The 23,253-nt window shown below is 41.7% G+C and overlaps 1 protein-coding gene across 1 annotated transcript in view; it reads right to left on the reverse strand.

Annotated features, from left to right (window-relative positions):
• pcsk5a (proprotein convertase subtilisin/kexin type 5a) overlaps window positions 1-23,253 on the reverse strand; it is a 53,653-nt gene that overhangs the window by 13,338 nt on the left and 17,062 nt on the right. The window contains exons 16-25 of the mRNA XM_056458420.1: window positions 18,238-18,438; window positions 17,145-17,213; window positions 15,582-15,624; window positions 15,348-15,490; window positions 13,588-13,788; window positions 12,950-13,033; window positions 12,649-12,844; window positions 8,664-8,875; window positions 6,710-6,952; window positions 3,740-3,973 (exon numbers count right to left, since the gene is read on the reverse strand). Coding sequence (XP_056314395.1) covers window positions 3,740-3,973; window positions 6,710-6,952; window positions 8,664-8,875; window positions 12,649-12,844; window positions 12,950-13,033; window positions 13,588-13,788; window positions 15,348-15,490; window positions 15,582-15,624; window positions 17,145-17,213; window positions 18,238-18,438 — 1,626 coding nt within the window. The remainder of the gene's footprint in view (window positions 1-3,739; window positions 3,974-6,709; window positions 6,953-8,663; window positions 8,876-12,648; window positions 12,845-12,949; window positions 13,034-13,587; window positions 13,789-15,347; window positions 15,491-15,581; window positions 15,625-17,144; window positions 17,214-18,237; window positions 18,439-23,253) is intronic.

Consider the following 23,253-nt stretch of genomic DNA (forward strand, 5'->3'; position numbering starts at 1 on the left):
TGTTTGGCTCCCTCCAACCAGTGACGCCACTCCTCCAAGGCTAGCTTGATTGCTAGAAGCTCCCTGTCTCCTATGCTGTAATTCTGCTCCGCCGGGCTCAACTTCCGAGAGAAATAGGCACAGGGATGCAGTCGGGGCGGTGTATCATGATGTTGGGATAATACTGCCCCGACGCCGGTGGTGGATGCGTCCACTTCCACCACGAAAGGAAGATTTGGGTCAGGATGAGTCAGGAGTGGGGCCCTTGTGAACTCCTTCTTAAGAAGGCGGAAGGCTGCGGCTGCTTCTTTGGTCCACTCCAGTCCTTTGGGTTTACCCTTGAGGAGATTAGTGAGAGGTGATGTAATCCTGCTGTAGTCCTTGATAAACCGTCTATAAAAGTTAGCAAACCCAAGAAACCTCTGGAGCTCCTTAATGGAAGTGGGTTCTGACCAGGATAGAACAGCCTCAATTTTCTTCCCATCCATACGTATACCGGTTTGGTCAATGATGTATCCCAAGAAATGAATCGACTTCTGGTGGAATGAGCATTTCTCCGCTTTGAGGTAGAGGTGATGTTCTCTCAATGTGTGTAGGACCTCCGCAACGTGTTGGCGATGTTCGGCCTCACTCCGGGAGTAAATGAGGATGTCATCTATGTACACTATTACAAAGTGGTGAAGAAACTCCCGGAGGACTTCATGAATGAAGTTTTGGAATACGGAGGGGGCGTTGACCAGACCGTAAGGCATGACCTCATATTCATAGTGGCCAGTAGGGGTCACGAATGCTGTCTTCCATTGGTCCCCCTCACGTATTCTTATCAGATTATACGCGCTGCGGAGGTCCAATTTAGTGAAGACTTTAGCTTCTCGGAGCTGTTCCAAAGCGGCTGGTACCAGAGGAAGGGGATATCGGTATTTTACTGTACCGTTATTTAGGACCCTGTAGTCGATGCATGGACGCAGCCCTCCGTCCTTCTTGGCCACAAAGAAGAAGCTTGAGGCGGCTGGTGATTTTGAGTGACGTATGTACCCCTGACTCAGAGCCTCCCTTATGTAATCTTCCATTGCCTGATTCTCTGGAAGCGAGAGCGGGTAGATCCTACCTCTTGGCAACTGGGCATCTGGAACTAGGTCGATCGCGCAGTCCCATGGCCGATGCGGCGGTAGCTGGGAAGCTCTCTTGGGGCAGAAGACATCATGAAAGGAGCTGTACTCCTTAGGAATGTGGATAGACTGCTTCTCAGGAGGACTCTCGACCGATGTTGTAAACAAAGAAATGGGGTTCCGACCTTGAAGAGGGAGATTTGGAAAACAGGTAGGTGTACATCCAGATCCCCATTTCTTTATCTCTCCTGTGCCCCAAGAGATGATGGGATCGTGCTTCACCAGCCACGGGCGCCCTAGAATGATGTCCATATTTGCACCCTCCAGAACCAGAAATTGAATCCTCTCTTGATGTAACAACCCCACTTGAAGAAGGATGTCTTCGCATTGTCGATGGATACGGGTCGAAGATCGAGTGCACTGGGTTATCGGTTGTATCTGGTATATATGCGAGGACGCCTCAGTACGTAGGTGGAGTTGACGACAGAGGGATTGGGAGATGAAGTTCCCTGCTGACCCGGAGTCGATGAGGGCTGTGACAAGGAGAGAAATAGAGGCAGTAGTTATTTGTACGGTGGTAGTAAGTGGTTTACATTGTTCAATATTCGTACTGAATACACTCACTGAAGTCCGAATGGGACGAAGGGGACACTCCATACGGGTGTGTCCACTGACACCGCAGTATAGACACAGACCCCGGGTCAGCCTCCTCTGTCGTTCCGCTGATGTCAGTCTTCCAGACTCTATTATCATGGGTTCTGGTTCTGGAGAGGCTGTTGACTCAGGCGATTGGAGGAGTGCAGACGAGGGGGTGATGGTGTCCTGTTGATAGGAACGGAGACGATCGGAACATCGGAGAGAATGTTGGATGAATCTCTCCAGACCCATAGTATCATCTAATGTGGCCAGCTGGATTCGGAGAGTGGGTTCCAAGCCGAGCCGGTACGTGGTCAACAACGATCTCTCATTCCATCCACTTGCAGCTGCTAGAGTGCGAAACCGGAGAGCATATTCCTGTGTAGATAGAGTACCTTGCTTTAGATGATACAGCTGCTCTCCAGCGGCTACTTCCCCATCAGAACGTCCAAACACCTCTTTGAAATACTCCGTGAAGGTAGTGATGGAATTCATGACCGGCCCGGCTTGGTTCCAGATCGTCTCAGCCCATTTAAGTGCAGGCCCAGAGAGTAGTGATACGATGTAGGCGATCTTTGACTTATCTGTGGGATATAGAGAAGGTTGCATTTCGAATATGAGGGAACATTGTAACAGAAAACCATTGCACTCCCCCGCTCCGCCTGAGTAGGGCGCTGGTCGGGCCATGGGACTGGAAGGAAGGGCCGAAGAAGAAACTGTGGAGGCGGAAGTGCTCGGTGCTGGTGGTGCGTTGGAAAGTGGAGCTGGTGGCTGTAGAATCCGCTTCAACTGGTCCACCAGCTCTTGAAAGTGATCGGGGGTGCTCATGTTGTCGTCGTTATGGGTCCGGGCTTCTGTTATGAAGCGGACAGGAGACAGAGGTAAGGAAACGTTAGGGTGTTTATTAAATGACAACAAGGAGCACATGAAGGATAGCCAGGAGGATCAGGAATGATGTTGGGTTCTTTTCCTCCGTGGCTGGGTAACAGGAATACACGAGGATGGACAGCACACACCAGATACAGCTGACAGAGGATGACACAGACTTGGGAGGACTGGAAGACAGGACGATTCGGGTGGACCAGGAAGACTAGGAGGAATACAAAGAGAACAGGTAAGTAAAGCGTTTGTTTTAGCTGAGGATGACTACGCTGAGTGGTCGCTCAGTTGTCCGCTTTCGTCGAGACGAGCCCGGACAATGAGCGACTGGAGTGCTGTGCTTTTATCTGGTGCTCGTGAATGTGATGCAGCTGTGTGCTCATTAGAAGTCAGGTGATGGTGATCTTCGTGAGTGGGGATCGTGAGAGCCTGACCAATCCGTGACAGCTAAACTAAGGGGTTCTCCTTCCAACAAAAAAATTTGAACTTTGGTCTTAAAGAAACAGTGGCAGAGAAATGAACAAATATCATGTTGCCATATGGCAACACCATGTGTTAGAGGGTTAAGAGTCTCCCTGTTTCTGTGGCCAAAAGCATTATGGGGAATTTATACATTTAAAATGTATAATTTATTGTTTCAATTGATTATGGCGATTTTCATTATACATTGCTCAGCATAAAAGAGTACACACACAATATAAATGTTCAAAATAGGGATTTTTTTGAACCCTCAGAGAGACTATTTGAGTCTGGGAGTTCAAAAATCATACTTCTGAGAAAATAACCCTTAAAGTAGTCTTAAGCAAGCCATATCATTAATCAAATGTTATTTGTTTGATACATTTATGGAAGAAAACTTGCTAAATGTCTTCATGAAAGATGACATTTATGTAATATTCTAATGATATTTGGCACAAAATAAAAATAAATAATATTGACTAATACAAAACATCTTTGACTGTTCCCACAAATATAACATAAGTGTAACATGAGACAAATTGTTTTGTGCTCCAGGGTCACATAAAAAATTAATTTCATTTAAATAAGGCACATTTATTCAGACCAAACTTTCTCCGTTCTCTAATTTACACATACATACTCCTCTTCTTCTACATCAATAGAGTAACAGGACTCACTTAGCAGATAATGTTTCTGGTTGCAGCTGAGGCAGTGGTCCTGATGTGGGCCAGAGCACTCGTGACAGTACTTGTGACATAAATGGCATTCTCCATCCTGGTTACTGTAATGATGTGAGGGGCATGTGGTGGGTGTGGCACAGCGTCCATGGGTATCCATCTTCAGGCCCTCAGAGCAGCTCGTGCAGGACGTGTCGTGAGGACCGGAGCAGGTTAAACAGGAACTATCACAGGCTGCAGAGCAGAGACATCACATGATCAACATCATCTGGTCTTATAATTTATAGAATTATCAGTTAAATTGTGCTTTAACATTATCATAATTGTTAATTTCATTTTACTAGTTACATTTATTTGATTTTTTTGCATTTATACAAAAGAATTTACAGAAGAGTTGATAGTATTATTTTTTCCCCTGAATCATTTTGGTACAGTTCTCAGATCAGTTTAATCCTTATATCACCATGTCAAATGTGCATATCAAAAAAGTATTTTTGAAAAAATTGTGTCTGCTGAAAAAAGCATAACATTATAATTCTCTGTTAAACCCCCCCTTGATGAATTGATCTTGAATTTAACTACTATAGGGGATTGTAAAGCATTTCATCATACTCACATACTCACAAACATTTCATAGACAGTAGAGGTATTTAACACCAAAAATACACTTTACTATAATATTGTACTGTATATTTATTGTAATGTGTCACTTGTAACATTATACAGTAAATGTATATCATAAGTATAAACACTATAGCACACATGTACAGTTAAAGTCAGAATTAAAGTCAGCACCCCCCCCCCCCTCGGATTATTAGCCCCCTGTTTATTTTTCCCCCCATTTCTGTTTAACGGAGGGAAGATTGTTTTCATAATAGTTTTAATAACTGATTTCTAATAACTGATCTATTTTATCTTTGACATGATTACAGTACATAAGATTTTACTAGATATTTTTCCAAGACACTTCTATACAGCTTAAAGTGACATTTAAAGGCTTAACTGGGTTAAATAGGTTAACTAGGCAGGTTGGGGTAATTAGGCAAGTTATTGTATAATGATGGTTTGTTCTGTAGACTATTGAAAAAAATATAGCTTAAAGGGGCTAATAATTTTGACCTTAAAATGTTTTTTTAAAAATTAAAAGCTGCTTTTAGTCTAGCTGAAATTAAACAAATATGACTTTCTCCAGAAGAAAAAATATTATCAGTGTCACACCCTCGGCTCGTTCCTGCTAACCCAATCACCGCTCTCCCTCACAAACCACCTCCATCCAAACCCGCGAACTATCACCGGCCTTCTTATCACCTGCACCTGTTCTCCGTCATCAAGGACACAATAAAAACTCACCTTATCCTCTCATTCCTCGGCTGGTATTGAAGACAGATGGTTGTCCTCACCTTCGCATCTTAATCGTCATCTCTTCTTCCATGGATGTTCCATTCCCCACCGACCCTGGACCCATCCAAAGCCCTTTTCCAACATGTCTTCTGAAATAATGGGTTCCCAGAGGATATTGTATCAAACAGAGGGCCCCAATTCATCTCCAGGGTCTGGCAGGTGTCCTTCCGTCTTCTGGGTACTACCATCAGCCTTTCTTCTGGCTACCACATGCAGACGAATGGACAGACTGAGCGTAAAATCCAAGAGATTTCCCGGTACCTCTGTTCGTACTGCAGCAACCACCAAAACACCTGGAGCCAGTATCAACCATGGGCTGAGTATGCACAAAATTCCCTTCGTCAAACCTCCCCCCCCCCTCCCAAATGGAGATCGTAGGTGACAATATCTACCGGGTCAAAGAAATCCTCGACTCCCAGCGGCGGAACACCCAGCTCCAATATCTCATAGATTGGGAAATCTTTGGTCCTGAGTAGAGATCTTGGACACCCCGCGATGACATCTTAGATCCAACTCTCTTTGAAGAATTCCACCATAGTCATCCAGAACACCCAACTCCTCGAGGGCGCGGCCGTCCCTGCTGCCGATCTAGGGTGCCAGGAGTCACCTGTGGAGGGGGAGGGGGGGTGGGGGGTACTGTCACACCCTCGGCTCGTTCCTGCTCACCCAATCACCGCTCTCCCACAAACTACCTCTATCCAATCCCGCGAACCATCACCGGCCTTTTAATCACCTGTTCCCTGTCGTTAAGGACTTCTTCGTCTTCTCTTCTTCTTCCATCGATGTTCCTTATGTACCTTCGGATCCTTCACATTGATCAAGGGAAGTGATTACTCTCATATGGTGTTTACTAGAAGATCTGCCATTTACCTGATGAACTGTGTGTCTGTATACTCGCCTGCTGATGTTGCCAAGAACGAACTATATGTGAGATCGCTAACATCAGATGTTTACAATACAAGCTGTTGAAGAAGATCGCTAACAGCTCTGACACCACTCTCCCACTTCCTCTCTTTGATTAAGTGATTTGTTTTGAATAAAACTGATAAAAGATAACCATCATTGTCTTCCTTGTCTACCAGTGTGACAATCAGACATACTGTGAAAATTTCCTTGCTCTGTTAAACACCATTTGGGAAATATTTAAAAAAGAAGAAAAAATCAAAAAGAGGCTAATAATTCTGACTTCAACTGTATATGTTAATATGCAATTGTCATTCTGATGGCACAGAATTAAATAATTAAATATATTAATTAATTAAATAAGTATGCCAAAATAACAGAGGAGAAGTATAAGAATTATTTCAGAAATGGCCAAACAAGACTGAAAAAAAGTAATTTCCCACAGAGCATAAAATGGCACTTTTTTTTTTAATTAAAGCTAGATCAGGAAACAATCAGGGAGAACAGAGTTGTTGAATGTTTTTTTTTTTTTTTTTTTTATATTTTAGCACATAATATCCATATTTTTCATTAAAACATTGTTAAACAGTATATTTGTAGCTATATATATTACTTTAATAAATATTATATAAAGTGGGATTTTTAAGAGAGTTAATGTAGGCTTACCCATGCATTCTCCGGACCTGCTTTCCCTGTATGTATGTGGGGAGCAGGGAGTTAGACATGCTCCATAGTGCAGTGTACTGTCACTGTCTGAACAGGCATCACAGTTGTTTGATTCAGGTCCATCACATAATGAGCAATCCACATGACAATGTTTACAAATGCCTTGATTCATGTCCTCAAAAAACCCATCAGGACACATGACTATGCACTGACCCACATGCAGGAAGAAGTTTTCTTTACACCCTATATTTAAAGAACAGAAACATTAAAAAGGCAAAATGAGATATTTAATGACAAATTCTAAAAACATATATTTTTTCTAATTAGGCATTCAGTGGTCGGTTTCACTTAATTTTAAGTTGTTTCTCTTATAGTGTAATTAATAATTTACCGCAGAGTAATACACTGTAAAACCCAAAATGTTATGGTAACACAAACCATTTGAGGAAACCAATTGCAATAAACCCTTTAAGTTCAAAAACTAATCCTAGTGAGTACTTTGAACTTAATCCATTTAAGTACACAAACAATTTGAGCACAGAAAAACCCAATAAATTAAGATAACGCAAACCAATTGAGTTCTGTAAAACCCAATAAGTTAAGGCAACTCAAACTGTTTGAGGTAATCGTTTGCTACAAACCATTTGAGTAAAAAAAACTAATCCTAATGAGTAATGTCAACCCACTCCATTTAAGTTGAAGTAAGAAGATAGTTAGTAGCAGGTGTACATTATTAATGCTCAATCAACACTTAATCACTTCATTTACTCATTAACTTCAACACTGAGTTCAAAACTCTTTTCAAATGAGTAGAATTAACACACAGTAAACATTATGTTAAATACACTCATTTCATTTGTTAAATTTGACTGTTAAGTTTTACAGTGTATTAATTAACTATATGTACAACTGTATATGGTTAAGTTCAGAATGGGGTTTAGGCCTATGGTTAGTTGCATGTAATTATTGTAACTATAGTACAGACATGGATCATGTGTAACAAGGACACCTTAAAATAGAGTGTTATTTAGTTTTTTCCATGCATGTCATTTCAGAAATTTATTTACTTAACTAGAGTTTCTAATTTTTAATTTAGTGCTCCAGTGAAAACATTTTTGTTGGCAAAAACTAGTCAGCATTTTAGCATGGGTTCCATCATCCGGTTCCAAGATTCCATCATCCTGAGGTCAGTGGGTTTTTGTATAATATCTTAAATAAGCTTTGCGGTTGACATAACTGAATATATTGTTCTGCTTTGAATTTTTTCTATATACACATCAGTCACATGCATTTTTTATATTTTAAAGCAGTGGTGCTCAACCCTATTCCTGGAGAATGACCTTCCTGCAAAGTTCAGCTCCAACCCTGATCAAACACACCTGAATCAATTAATTAGGACCTGAACAGCACTTGATAATTACAGGCAGGTGTGTTTGATATGGGTTGCAACTGAAATCTGCAGGAAGGTTGATCTCCAGGAACAGGGTTGGTCACCCCTGTTTTAAAGCTTTCAATTTGCTTGGAAAAAGGCAAATAAGTGGCTAAAATAGATGACAGAGGTTCTAAGGACATAACCAAACAATAAAAGCAAAAATAGGGATTGGTGAGATTAATTTTACAGAGAATATTAAAAAAAAAAATGTTAACAAATGTAATGTAATGTAATGTATAGTGATACTATAAAGTTAGGGCACTGTGATTGATCTGAACTGAAACAACATTGAAATTCAGACTTGATGTGAATCTGAATAAAGACACTATTGTCTTGCAGAGCTGCTTTAAAAAAGATTTTAATTCATCTCCTTAGCTGGTCATTGAAACTATTTGTAATAAGGTAAAAACGTATATCTTAAAAAGCGTTTTTACCTCAGTGACAACTGTTGTACATCAATAAAACATCTTTATTGCTCTTATTTTGTCAATAAATCTTGAAAGCATGGAAAATGTGCCTGACCTGTACAGCCATCCTCAGAGCAGACAGCACAGTTTTCTTGACACTGCACACACTCCCCGTTGCTCACTGTGTGTGCAGATGGACAGCTCGACACACACTCATGTTTGTGGAGCAGAAGTGTCTCTTCACAGCTCATGCAGTGTGTTGCATTCTTCTCACAGGATGTACAACCAGATGCACAGCTCTTACACACCTGACCGACAGGGTATCCTCTGAACACAAAATTCAGGCATACTCACCATTTAATACAATATACATAACACCTTAAGTTAACAATTTATTTTAAGGTTTACTTGTTACACATTTCCCATGCACTTGCTATAATAATTACAATTAGTTATGCACAATTACATGCAACTAACCCTAGACCTAACCTTCATCATGACCCTAATCATATAGCAATTGCATGTATTTAATTTATAATACTCATTATTTAAATGAATAATTACACTGTAACAAGGGCACTTTAAAATAATGGGCCCTATTATACATCAGCGCAATAAGGCGCAAGACGTGTTTCTACGACTTGTTGCTATTTTCAGACCAATGCAAACGTAACTTTTCATGTTTTCCATCACGTTGTTTAAAAAGCAAATCCATTTGCGCCACTTTGTGGACTCATGGGTGTTTCGGCCTATTTTCGGTTTCGGTGCTATTTTGAGAAAATAAAATAGACTGCGCAATAGACCAGCTGAAAGCAGGTCTAAAGCACAGAGCACGTTAGTTGTGCATCTCGCTTACACATTGCTTAAAACATGCAGGATGTACAGCAATACACAAATATCTTTACAAATGAAAAAGAATTAAAGGATTAAAATATTTTTTAAAAACCACTGCCTTCATGCCTTCTTCATCTCAGGGAGCTTTTTTAAAATTTATTAATAACAATTTGCTTTTCTATAATGTTAATATTATTCATTCATCCATTAATTTTCTTTTCGGCTTAGTCCCTTTATTAATCCGGGGTTGCCACAGCGGAATGAACCGCCAACTTATCCAGCACATGTTTTATGCAGCAGATGCCCTTCCAGCTGCAACCCATCTCTGGGAAACATCCATCCACACTCACCCACACTCATACACTACGGACAATTTAGCCTACCCAATTGACCTGTACCACATGTCTTTGGACTGTGGGGGAAACTGGAAGCAACAGAGGAAACCCACACGAACATGGGGAGAACATGCAAACTCCACACAGAAACGCCAACTGACCCAGCCGAGGCTCGAACCAGCAACCTTCTTGCTGTAAAGCGTTTTACCACTTACAAAGTCCGCCATGTAAATAGCAAATGCGCCATGGCACGACGCAACTGATTCTTAAAGAAAATAAAAGATTAGACTCTGATCGGTTTATTCTCAAAACACACCCATAACTCATTAAAGGAATAAGTTCAACCCTGTTAGACAATGCGCCGTGGATTCGGATATGCCCTTAGGGCTTTTGCGCCCTGCGCCTCAAACTTTGTGCCTAGATCGTTAAAATAGAGCACAAAGTGTTACCCACCCTTTAAGAGTCAGTTGTGTCACACCATGGCCCATTTGCTATTTTATATGGCAGACTTTGTAAATGGAAAAACTGCACGCTTCACTAGCGAGAAAACCGCTAAACAGACCATCTGCAGCGCGAGAATAAGAGAATGAGCCTCCTCCAATCTGCCTTTACTTTCACTTTCTCTCTTTATTGGTAAAGGAAACGTGTTGCGATGGACTTTAGACCTGCTTTCAGCTGGTCTACTGAACAGTCTATTTTAGTTCCTCAAAATAGCAACGTGCCAACAATGTGCCTTAACACACGTCTTTTTTAGACTGAAACACTCATGAGTCCCCAAAGTGGTGCAAATGGATTTGCAATTTAAACAACGAGGAAGAAAACATGAAAATTAGGGTTGCGTTGGTCTGAAAATAGCAACACGTCGTGGAAACACTTCTTGCGCCTTATTGCGCTGGGTGTAAGATAGGGCCCCACAATTTTTCACAACTGACTCACTTTAAACTTTAAGGGGTTATTTCATGTAAATCAATCCAATAAATATAAGCAAGTAAAAAAACTTGCTCAACTAAGTAAAAAAAATAAGTAGTAATTAGGTTTTTATTTTTCTAAAATAGTTATTTTTCTCAGCATCCTATGTTTATACAGTTTTATGCAAAAATTTGGGCACCCCTTTGTGGCTGCATAATTATTTGCTCTTTCTTTATGAGAAGATGGAATGCCATTCGGTTTCTAGTGAAAGCTAGATAATGTGATGTTTTTCAGACAGAAATCAGTATTGTAACTGAGTAAGATACATGAAATTAATTTGAAAACTGAAAAATAGCCTATGCAAAAGTTTGGGCACCCTCTCTTTTGTGTGGATTTCAAAACCTGTAGTCAATGCTGATTGATTACAACACACAATTGATTTGAGTGACTCAGTGAACCTTAACAATCCTAACACAGGTGCAACAATCATGAAAAAGTATATTTAAGATAGCTCATTGTTAGTCATTATTCTCATTATGAAACAGAAAGTAGCAACATGGGAACCTCAAAAGAATTTCCTAATGACCTAAAAACTAGGATAATTCACCAACATAAATCAGAAGAAGGATGCAGAAGGCTATCCCAAATGTTTAAAGTCTTTATCTCCACAGTCAGAAATAAAGTAAGAAAATGGAAGGCCACAGGACCAGATCTTGTGCAGGAAAGATGTGGTTGACCAAGAAAAATATCTGAAAGGCAAAGGCGAAGAATGGTTAAAATGGTCACAGACAAACCACAGACCACCTCCAAATTAGCTTGCTGCTAATAATGCCATTATACATTGTTCCACAGTTCAGCGCATTCTTCACAAACAACAGCTCAATGGAAGGTGATGCAGAAGAAGACTTTTCTGCATTCTGTCAACAATAAGAGTTGTTTGAGGTATGCTAAGGCTCATAAGGACAAGCCTGAATCATTTTGGACAAAAATATTGTGGACAGATGACACAACCAAAGGTGCTTTGCATGCCGGAAAGAGAACACAGCATTCCAGGAGAAGAACCTGCTCCCTTCTGTAAAATATGGTGGAGGGTCCATCATGCTGTGCGGATGTGTGGCAAGCACAGGTACTGGAAACCTTGTCAATTTAAGGTTGCATGAACTCCACCCAATATCAGCAGATTCTGAAGAACAATGTTCAGGAATCAGTCAAGAGGCAAAAGTTACTCCAGGGTTGGATGTTTCGTTTCAGCAGGACAATGACCCAAAGTACAGTTTCAGATTAACCAAGGAATTCAAGTTCAGACATGATAATGTTTTAGAATGGCCATCCCAGTCCTCAGACTTGAGCATCATTGAAAATCTATGGATTGATTTGAAAAGGGCTGTTCATGCTTGGCACCCATCAAACCTGACTGAACTGGAGAAATTTTGCAAGGAAGAATGGCCCAAAGTGCCTTCAGCAAGACTTCAGGGACTTATCCTTGGCTATAAGAAGTGTCTACAGGCTGTTATTTCAGAAAAGGATTTCTGTACAAAAGATTGATGTCATTATTCTGTTGGAGTCACCCAAATTTTTGCACCTGTCTGTTTTTGTCATGACTTAAATTGCATTGCATCTGTTGATTAAATAAATATGATGTCAGAAGTGAAATGTTGCTTTTTTCCTAAGATATAAAATATATCCAAATGAAACTGATGATTTGAAATTCCAGCAGGCTATGGATTGCAAATATGAAAATTATCAGGGTTGGTCAAACTTTTGCATAAGACTGTATGCTGTTATTTCACTTTAAAAGCAATGAAATACCCTATGTTTTGCTGTAAAAGTGAAATATTTAAACCTGCATGCAGCAAAATGAGAAAAAAGAATGGCATTTAGAAGCCTTTGCATCTGAATTTTTATATAACTTGTTTAAATAAATATATATACAAGTATTGCTATTATATTATAATTGATGCGAAATATAATCTAATAACTATACTACTTATGGAAATAAGCAAAGAAAATAAAGGTTCTAACCTAGTGCACTTTCGTACACACTGGCCAGCCTGTAAATAAAGAGGGTTTTTGCGTGTTGACTGGCAGCGTGTGCAAAGCTGTTCATCTTGGCACTGGGCACAACCTTGTGGGCATGTCTCACAGTGACCACTATCCTTACTGCCAAAGCTACCCACTGGGCATCTTGCTACACACTGATCTGCATTCAAATATCGACCTGGAACACAAATACATAAATGTCTAAATATCCTTTCATCCACCCCTTCATGCATCCAACAAAAGTTTTTTTCCATCCGTCATATTTGTATTGCTCAAAATATACCTTTGACACATGTGTTGCACTGATTCTTCATTTTCCCCCAGCAGGATTCACATAAAGAGTGACAGGCCTCACATTCCCCATCATCTGAGAGACATCAACAGGAACATCAATTAAATAAAATTATTACAAAAAGAGCCTGAGCCTTTTAAGGACAATATTTAGCTGAAATAACTATTTGTAAATCTGGAATATGAGGGTTCAATAAATTGAAAAACTGAGAAATTTACATTTAAAGTTGTCTAAACAAAGTTTATGGTCGCACTTTATTTTGATGGTCCATTTGTTGAATTTAAGTTACATTGCATCGACATGGCAACTAATTCTCATTAGATTATAAGTAGACTGTTAGGTTGGGGTTAGGGCTTAGTTGATGTACTTGCAAAGTTTCTTATAGTCAGTTAAATGTCTGTTGAAGCAGCAGTATCAGCTGATATTAAGCAGACAGTTTACTAATACTCTAATGGACCATCAAAATTAAGTGTTGCCAAGTTTATAAGCATATTACTAATAAAAAGGTTTTGATATATTTACAACAGGAAAATACTTTATATTCTAATGAAAGTTGACATTACATGAAGTCTCAGTTTATTAAATTTTTTGTGCTCTTACTATGACCCTAGATTGACTCCATGTCTTACCAGTGAGATACATCTGTGCAGGGCAAACATCCTGTTCAGACACACAAGCTCCACTGTCAAGCGTCAGTCCCTCGCTACAGCTTTCACAGTCACTGTCCTCCGGGCCACTGCATGTTCTGCAGTCAGAGTGGCATTCCTCACACTCCTGAGATTCGTCATCATTATAGAACCCATCGGGACATTCTCGAACACATTTCCCATCTGAAGGATACATTTAGATTGTGAAAACCATGAAAAGATCATGTCAAATTCATTGCAAAATTAGGGGTCTATGCATTGTACACACTGCTTTAAATGCAGATAGAGCTAAATAGCTAACACTTTAACTTGCGCTCTAAGACAAAAAAAAAAAAACAGTTTCTTTGGTTAAATTGACCCTTCGCTAAGCCACACCCGAAAACCGCCACACACCAATCGTGGCGAGGGAAACAAGCCAAAGCATTGTGCAAATCTGATAGCCGGTATACTAAAAGTTTGGACGGGGTGGTGGAATTGTTTTCCCTTTCCAAAACCAAATACCCAAGGGGAGAAATGCCAGCGTGGATCAAGCTGTGTGAGGGGCGCTAAAAGAGCGGGTTAAGTTGTTTTTTTTTTATTCCTGACACATTGAGTGATAGACGGCAATAACTCACACACCTCTTACTATGAAAAGATCTAAACTGTGTTTCCTACAAAAATACAAAGCAGGTTATGTTTCCCAGCTGTCTTTTTCTTTTTTTTTCCGCTCGATATTATGAGCACTGCTCTGTTTAAGTCCTCACAATAGCTGTAAGAGTGAGCACATTCCAGTCATATTTCCATCTGTTTCAAGCTACAAATATTTGAAATTACATATCAACAGAACAAAACAGAGATGTGATCACAAACTGAGCGCTTGCGATCAATTAATGTGTACTTCACCCGTAGCTGTTTTTCAGTCATTTATAACCCTCATGTCCATGTCAGAGCTACAATTCACAGATGTTTTCATCAGTCTTTTGGAGATTTAGTCATTGGTGACGACGTTATAGCGGGTTAGTATCTGCTTTTATATTTGGTGTCGGATGAATATTTGCTGGTGGGGAAAGTCAATTTGTTCACTTCTGCTATTTATACTTTGATTTGCATTTCAATAAATTTTTTCCCCACTTAACTGCAAATTAGAATAGAAACTGTATAAAAACCACACAAAAACATACTGACAGTTATAGCTATTGTACATTGTTATGGGTCAATGATGCTAATATTTGGCACAAATCCATCAATTTCCCCTTTCTGGCTGTTCTTTCTATGAATAAATTATGTAGACACACTGTCCATGCGTGCTTCCTCGTCGGTTAATACCAAAAATAGAAAAAAATAGTTAACTGGAATAACTACTGCAGTCATGATCATCTGATCTCATATGAAGCAAGAGATCACGATGACGTATGACGATGCGTGCAGGTGCTGTAGTGCTGTCCCAATTCTTAGGGGTACATTTAAAGCCCTTCCCCTTCCCCTTCATCCTCGGTTTTAAGGGCCAAGGGAAAGGGGAAGGGGTAGGGGTACAAAAATAGAATTGGGATTGGGCTATAGTGTTTATAGACAACATGGAATTACCAGGACAGAGGGAAATGATAACTAATTAAAACTTCTCTAAATCTGAAGACATACTAGGGGATGTGCTGAAAAAAATGAAAAATATTTTTTTAATATTGGTAAATATTTTAAAAGATTAAAAAGTTCACAGGAGAGGTAATAATTTTGATTTCAACTGTATATATATATAGATGTCTCACTTGATATGAAGAAGTCAGCTTCACACCAGCTGCACTCATCTTCATCACAGTTGACACAGTCATGTTCACATGACACACAGCTCATGGTCTCCTCCACTGGGTATGTCTTAGAAGGACAATTTTTATAGCAGCTTTCCTCAAACCTGTGCAACACGTATGCATTTCACTAACATCTCTGAACACCACAAATCTGTATAATTGGATAGTTCTGATATGACATGCAAATATTCTTACCTGTAATATCCATTAATGCAGGAAAGACAGTGTTTTGGATTATCTGTAAAACGTAAAAGCAACAGTAAATGATTAAAAAGTCAAGTCCCCACCAATTAGACATATGCCAATATCCAATAATTAAATATATTTTTATAATAAACATGTACAATATTCATATTGTGAGCACTCTAAGATACAGTGAATAATTATTTATTATTTAAACTTTTAGTGTGCTCATCAGTCCTTTTCTTTTCGGCTAAGTCACTTTATTAATATGTTATATATTAATATTTTATATGTTTAATATTAATATATTAATTCATATGTTTTATGCAGCAGATGCCCTTCCAGCCCATCACTTGGAAACATCTATACACACTCATTCACACACATACACTACAGACACTTTTAGCTTACCCAATTCACTTATACCACATGTCTTTAGATTTGTGGGGGAAACCTTTAAGTATGCCTTTTAAGAATATTTACATTGCGTTTGTATTGATAGTCATAATATGACAAAGTGCTTGGAGATGTCACGATCACCAAAAATGTAGCCTGTGCAGGTTGCTGGAGAACTACACATCTTCCAGTTTAATGAACTACAACTCCCATCATGCACCTCTCTCACACACACACACACACACACACCAGTTCCTGATTCCCTCTCAATTCCCTCTGATTACACACAGACAGCTGGAAGCTCATGATGGACTAATCAGATGGATTATAAAAACAGCACACACACACACACAAATTTCAAAGCTTTTCCTTGTCCTGTCTACCGTGTTTTTGCCTTGTTTATTGTTTATATGTTGTTTTGTCGTCTGTCCCAGCCTTTCGCCTGCTTTTCTGACTACGCTTTGAATTACCTGCATGCTCCTGTTTGCCACTGCCTGCCTGCTTATTCTCTTTAATAAAGCTACACATGGATCCTCACCTCTGTTGCAACCCGACTTATTACAGGAGACTTAATTGATAAATTAGCGTAATAGTTCAAACATTAACATTTTTACATGTTCATCTGGCCTACTACATGCTGAAATATTGACTGAAAATGCTCCAAAAGGCTCCAATTGTTAACATTATTTAATTTAACTAAACTTGTGTTGAAGACTAAAAAAAACATTATTAATCTTAGCTGATGTCCAATTCTTAGTTAATGCCCAATAATGTGTTGAAATTATAGTCGATATATGATCACAACTGTTTTAATAAATGGGGAATTAATTAATAAAATGTTGTTGTTTTTTTAACAATAACACTTTTTCTCACTGTTGATTATAATTCATTAACTAACATTCACTAATGAGTCTTTATTTTAAAGTGTTATCTATTGTATGTTATACTAAGTACTAAGTATTTTACTAAGTATTTTTTTCTCATTATACCTTTTAAAGTGACATTTTTTGCAGATTACGTCAATATCGGCAAATTCTGTATTTAATCACATTAAGAAAACCTGATGCTGCTATACACGACCCATTACAGTAATTCTAAAAGTAGTTTTAATTGATATAAGACAGAGGTGTTACAGCAGTAATTTTCACCTTAGCAAACTCAAGACATTGCTGAACTTACAGAGAACACACTTATGACATCCCTCTTCGCATGGCATGCAGTCATCATATTCTGGGTCTTCCACCTCTCCTAAAACACACACATATATTAGGTAACAAAAGCATTTTAATATAATTTTATTAACAATATGTGTGCTCAAAAATGCACATAATAGTTTCAAACAACCGAAATGTCAAATGTAAGTGACTAAAAATGTACAGGAAGATAAGGGCCATGTCTATATGGCTTGCACAGAAAAGAGCAGCTTGAACATTATGTTAAATATATCTTTTGTTGCTAAATCAAAATAATGTCCCCCCATTTTTCCCATCTGATACATGCAAATATATGCAAATTACAAATATGACATACAAGTTCATATTTGCATTTAAACATACAAAAATATTGCAAAGCTGGCCATTTACATGTAGAATTTCTCAACCACTTGAATTACAAATATGTACACATGTATTGATATATATTAGATATAATTATATCATATTTTTGTGACCATATGCTCATATATAAACATATAAAATGAGTAAATATATATATACATATATAAATATATATATATATAAATGAAACTCCTATGGTTTAAATATTTGTTTTAACCATTTTTGCTATGTTTAGAAATTTTATTGCATCCGCAGCATAAACATATGCCAGAATCTGTAACACTTAATTTTGATGGTCCATTTTAGTATTAGCAGACTGTCTGCTTAATATCTGCTGATACTGCTTCTTCAACAGACATTTAACTGACTATAAGAAACTTTTCAAGTACGTCAACTTACACTAACCCTAACCCCAACCTTAACCCTAGCCCCAACCTAACAGTCCATTTATAATCTAATGAGAATTAATTGACATGTAGATGCAAAGCAACTTAATTCAACTAAAGGACCATCAAAATAAAGTGTGACCGAATAATCAATACATAATTAATTATAAATCAGGGTCTAAGTCAAAGGATAATGATTGAGTGAGTGTTGTATATATGACATATATTTATGGCATAAATTTGTTTATGAAATCTGCATCTGCCATATATCAGACTTATGGATTGTGGATTGTGTGACCTTGGAAATGTATGGAGACATTAAAGACATACCTTCACCACACTCCAGTTTATTACAGACTCCATTGTTGACGTAGAAAGAGTCCTCACACTTGATGCAGTGTGTGGCTGATGAGCAAAGTTTGCAGTATGAAGGACACGGCTCACATGCCTTCATGACTGTGTGAAAATGAGCTTTAGGACATGCATCCACACATTGGCCACGGTACAGGTACCGGTCCACTCCAAACTTATCTAAAAAACACAGGACACACATACACGCACACACAATATATCATACACATGGCCATACATTAGATTTTCTGTATAGAACTAAATTACAGGTGTAGTCTCTAATATTCACCTCTAAATGTATCTTCTTACAATGTATGTACGAGTTAATGATTACTCCAGAGCACTTTACGACAAATTTTAAGTGCTATGTAATTAACAATGCTTTTGGGAAACAATCTGTAACATTAAGATCAGTCACATGATAATTTTTATGATCTACTTGGGCTTCCGATGTCTTTGGGAAAAGCAGACCAAACTGTCTATCTGTACAAAAAATGTTGGATATATTTGAGTTTTATCTATAAAAAGTAACCTAAGCAGAAAGCTATGCAAAATCTATTAATAGCAGTTAGCAAAAAGAAAATGATTTATAAAATTTGAAAATGACCAAAAGTGACTTTAAAATAATTCAAAACCACCTGAATGTAGTTTGAAACACACTTGATTCATATTGCATGTGTGCAATTGTTTGCATTTTTTGCTTGTTTTTCCTTTTTTGCCATTCAAGATTTCTAAGTTAAAAATTGCTGTGATTACACATGTAAAAAAGTACTACAGTAAAAATCTGTTACATCTTTAACAGTATTTTTTCTTAGTTTATACAATGAATAATCGGTTAATTGGCAGAATGGGTAAGAAAGGTGATTTAAGTAACTTTGAACGTGGCATGGTTGTTGGTGCCAGATGGGCTGGTCTTATTATTTCAGAAACTGCTGATCTACTGTGATTTTCACTTACGACCATCTCTAGGGTTTACAGAGAATGGTCTGAAAAAGAGAAAATATCCAGTGACCGGCAGTTCTATGGGCACAAATGCCTTGTTGATGCCAGGCGTCAGAGGAGAATGGCCAGACTGGTGCGAGCTGATAGAAAGGCAACAGTAACTCAAATAACCACTCGTTACAATCAGAGTATGCAGAAGAGCATCTCTGAACACAACATGCCGAACCTTGAGGCTACAGGATGGGGTACAGCAGCAGAAGACCACACCGAATGCCACTCCTGTCAGCTAAGAATAGGAAACTGAGGCTACAATTCGCACAGGCTCACCAAAATTGAACAATAGAAGATTAGAAGATTGCCTGGTCTGATGAGATTTCTGCAGCAATATTTGGATGGTTGGGTCAGAATTTGGCGTCAACAACATGAAAGCTTGGATCCATCCTGCCTTGTAATCAACCGTTCCCCTTCGGATGGGGAACTCCAATGCTATGTGGAAACTTCCACTATGGGGATTTCGTCAGAATCCAATCATCTGAAAGAGTATAAAAACGGGCCAATGAAATGCCAATGAGTTGGCAGCGTCAGCGTGCACAGCTGGCATCAATGACAATCAGTCATGCTATAAAGACGCAGCCAGTGCCATGCTCGACATCCTTTCGCTTTCAGAGCCTTTCACGAAGCTTCTGAGAGAGTCTTTGAGGGTATCTCCAACCTGTGTCTACAGAGAGAGATCGAGAAGCAGCTTCTCCCGGTCCAGAGCGCGTATACGCAGTGGCAGATGGTCGAGCTGGGTATTTCTCCCTTGCCTGGCGTCCTTTGGGTCCGGTCCTCCAAGAGCGGTTTGTATATAGGAAAAAGCTTTCCTAAAAGAGCAACACGGTCGTGCAGCGCGTCTTTTTCAAGACGTCACTCCGACCGTGCGTTTCTGGATGCGGTGGTTTCCTATCCCCGGATGATGGGCACGAGCACAGCGTTTCATGTCTGGGGGTCCAGCATGTTAATGCGGTGCTCGCGGGCAGTGCATGCCATCACTGATGTCATGTCTGTTGCGCAGTTAAGATCGCGGCTCGCTCTTGCAAAAGAGCCACCCACCCCAGTTGTCCCCCGCACTGCGGTTGGCACTCGGGCAGATCTGAGGGTTTCAGTGAGAGTAAATCCGCCGCCCCCGGGCCGTGGACCTCTCGCTCCTCCACGCGCTCCATCCAAGCTTCAGGTGAAGAGAAGCGCTCCGTCCTTGGATGGTCGCTCTCTCACCTGATGACACCGGGGGTCAGATGTCCATCGCTGCATCGGAGGATGGGCTGTCATTGTCTGATGAGGATGCGAGCCCGCTCGCTCCCTCCCTCCGGGGTGGAGAGCGCGGCGTTAGCATCTAAAAAGCAGACGTGATGGCCATGCTTTCTCGGGCTGCTTCGGCCGTGGGTCTGGTGATGGTTTATCCCCCAGCCCCGCAGCCGGACCGACTAGATGGGTGTATGTGGAGGATATAAGGAGGCAAGACCTTCAACGCCTCCCGTCTCCTTCTTCCCGGAAGTGCACAGTAAACTCACGCTGTCCTGAGGGCACTTTTTTCTGCCCGATCTGCGTGCGCTTCCATCCTCACCATCCTTGGAGGTTGGGCTGTCAAGATCTGACGAGGATTCGAACCCGCTCGCTCCCTCTGGGACTTTGAGCGCGGCGTCGAATCCAGAAGCAGACTTTGCGGCTGTGCTTCCCCAGGCTGCTTCGGCCGTGGCTCTGGAGATGGTTTATCCCCCAGCTCCGCGGCCGGACCGATTAGAGGGGTGTGATGTGGAGGATGAAGGCGAGACCTTCTAAGCCTCCCCATCCCCTTCTTCCTGGATGGGCACAGTAGGCTCACGCAGTGTGCTGCGTGCGCCTTCCCCCTCACCATGCACGCTATGGCCACCTACCAGCGCTACCAAGCGCAGGCGCTGGCCCGGCTGCACGAGGATGGTTCTGACCCAGGACTGAGCATGCGCTCCGCACCGCAACCGACTATGCTCTTACAAAAAAAAAAAAAAAAAGTCGGCTGTGTGTGCCCTGGGAAGGACGATGATCACATCCGTGATCCAGGAATGCCACCTCAGGCTAAACCTGGTGATGTGCGTGACGTTGACAAAGTTCGCTTTCTTAACTCACCCATATCCCAGGCTGGCCTGTTCGGCGACACTGGCGGTGAATTCGCCCAGGAATTCACGCCGGTGATAGAGCAGTCGGAGGCGATGGGCGAGGTCTCTATCGGCGGGATTGTATGACCGCTCCCCCCCCGCCAAGCCATCCACATCCACTGCTTTTTCGCCGAGGACGCCCGCCCGCAACTTTGCTTCGCCGCCCCCGCCTCCGGCCATGCGGCTGCGCCGAGCATCGCACCGGCAACCAGCGTCCCCCGCCCAGGGCGCCGCTAAGTTCGGTAAAACGGACCGCGAAGCATCACTGAGGCGGGCCATCTGGGGAGGAGGGAATTTGCTCTTTCCCCGCTGGAGGGCGGGGCACGTTATTTAAAGGCGTAAAAAAAAAAAAAAAAAACGCCATCAAAATCCTCAGTGAAAGAGCACTTTTCCCCTCCTCCGGATGTGACAGCCCGAACACTGCCAGTCTGGGACGCTATGCCTTCCAGCTCGCAGGATCGGTGCATTTCGCCAATGGCTCATGGAGCACGAGAGAACGGTCTCCTTTCTCTCCACTCCCAGCCCCTCTCCTGGAGTTTGAGTGCGAGACAAGAACATCTCCTCTCCTGCTCTCCTGTGGGACCCCAGCGCTCCCCGGATGAGCCCACTCACTCCACGCTGCCCCGCCGCTGGCACGTCAGCGATCGTGCGGGTGGGACCATTTGCGGGGGCTCTGCCTGCCTGGTTAGCGCGGGCCAGCCCATCGCAATGGCTCATCCATACGACCAGACTCGGCTATGCGATTCAGTTCGCGAAACGGCGTCCCAGGTTCACGGGCGACCAGGGTCAGTCCTGCGTCCGCCCCTGTCTTGCGAGAGGAGATTGCTGTCCTCCTGGCGAAGGATGCAATCGAGCCGGTCCTCCAGCCGAGATGGAGCGCGGGTTTTACAGCCCGCACTTCATCGTGCCCCAAAAAAAAAAAAAAAAAAAAGCGGTGGGCTATGGCTAATCCTATATCTGCACATTTTGAACCGCTGCCTTCACAGGCTGTGCTTCGGAATGCTTACGCAGATGCGCATCACGCGATGCGTTCGTCCTCAGGATTGGTTTGCAGCAATAGATCTGAAGGACGCGTATTTTCATATCTCCACACTTCCACGCCACCGGCAGTTTCTGCGGTTTGTGTTTGAAGGTCGAGCGTGGCAATACAAGGTCCTCCCCTTCGGGCTCTCTCTGTCTCCGCGAGTTTTCACCAAGCTCGCGGGGGGTGCCCTCGCGCCCCTCCGGCTCGCCGGCATCCGCACGCTCAATTATTTCGATGACTGGCTGATTTTTAGCCCACTCTCGGGAGCAATTGATTATGCACAGAGACAAGGTGCTCCGGCACCTCCGCCCGTTGGGGTTTCAGGTCAACCGAGAAAAGAGCAAGCTCGCCCCCGTGCAGAGCATCTCCTTTCTCAGGTTGGAGCTGGACTCGATCACTATGGAGGCGCGCCTCTCACGAGAGCGCGCCGAGGGTAATGCTGAACTGTCTGAGAGAGTTCGACAGGAAAAAAAGTGGTCCCCCTGAAATTATTTCAGAGGCTCCTGGGGCATATGGCATCCGTAGCCGCGGCCACGCCGCTCGGATTACTCCATATGAGACCACTACAGCATTGGCTTCACGATCGGGTCCCCAGACGCGCATGGCACGCGGGCCCACACCGAGTGACTGTCACTGCGCTGTGTCACCGCACCCGCACCCCCTGGAAAGGACCCCTCCTTCCTACAGGCCAGTGTGCACCTAGGTCAGGCGTCCAGGCAGGCTGTCGTTTCGGCAGATGCCTCCAGTATGGGGTGGGGGGGCCGTGTGTAGCGGGCATGCTGCTGCGGACCTGTGGAGGGGAACCCAGCTGCATTGGCATATCAACTGCCTAGAGCTGTTGGCAGTGTTTCTCGCTCT

The sequence above is a fragment of the Danio aesculapii genome, chromosome 5 (assembly GCF_903798145.1).
Source record: "Danio aesculapii chromosome 5, fDanAes4.1, whole genome shotgun sequence".
Classification (NCBI taxonomy): Eukaryota; Metazoa; Chordata; class Actinopteri; order Cypriniformes; family Danionidae; genus Danio; species Danio aesculapii.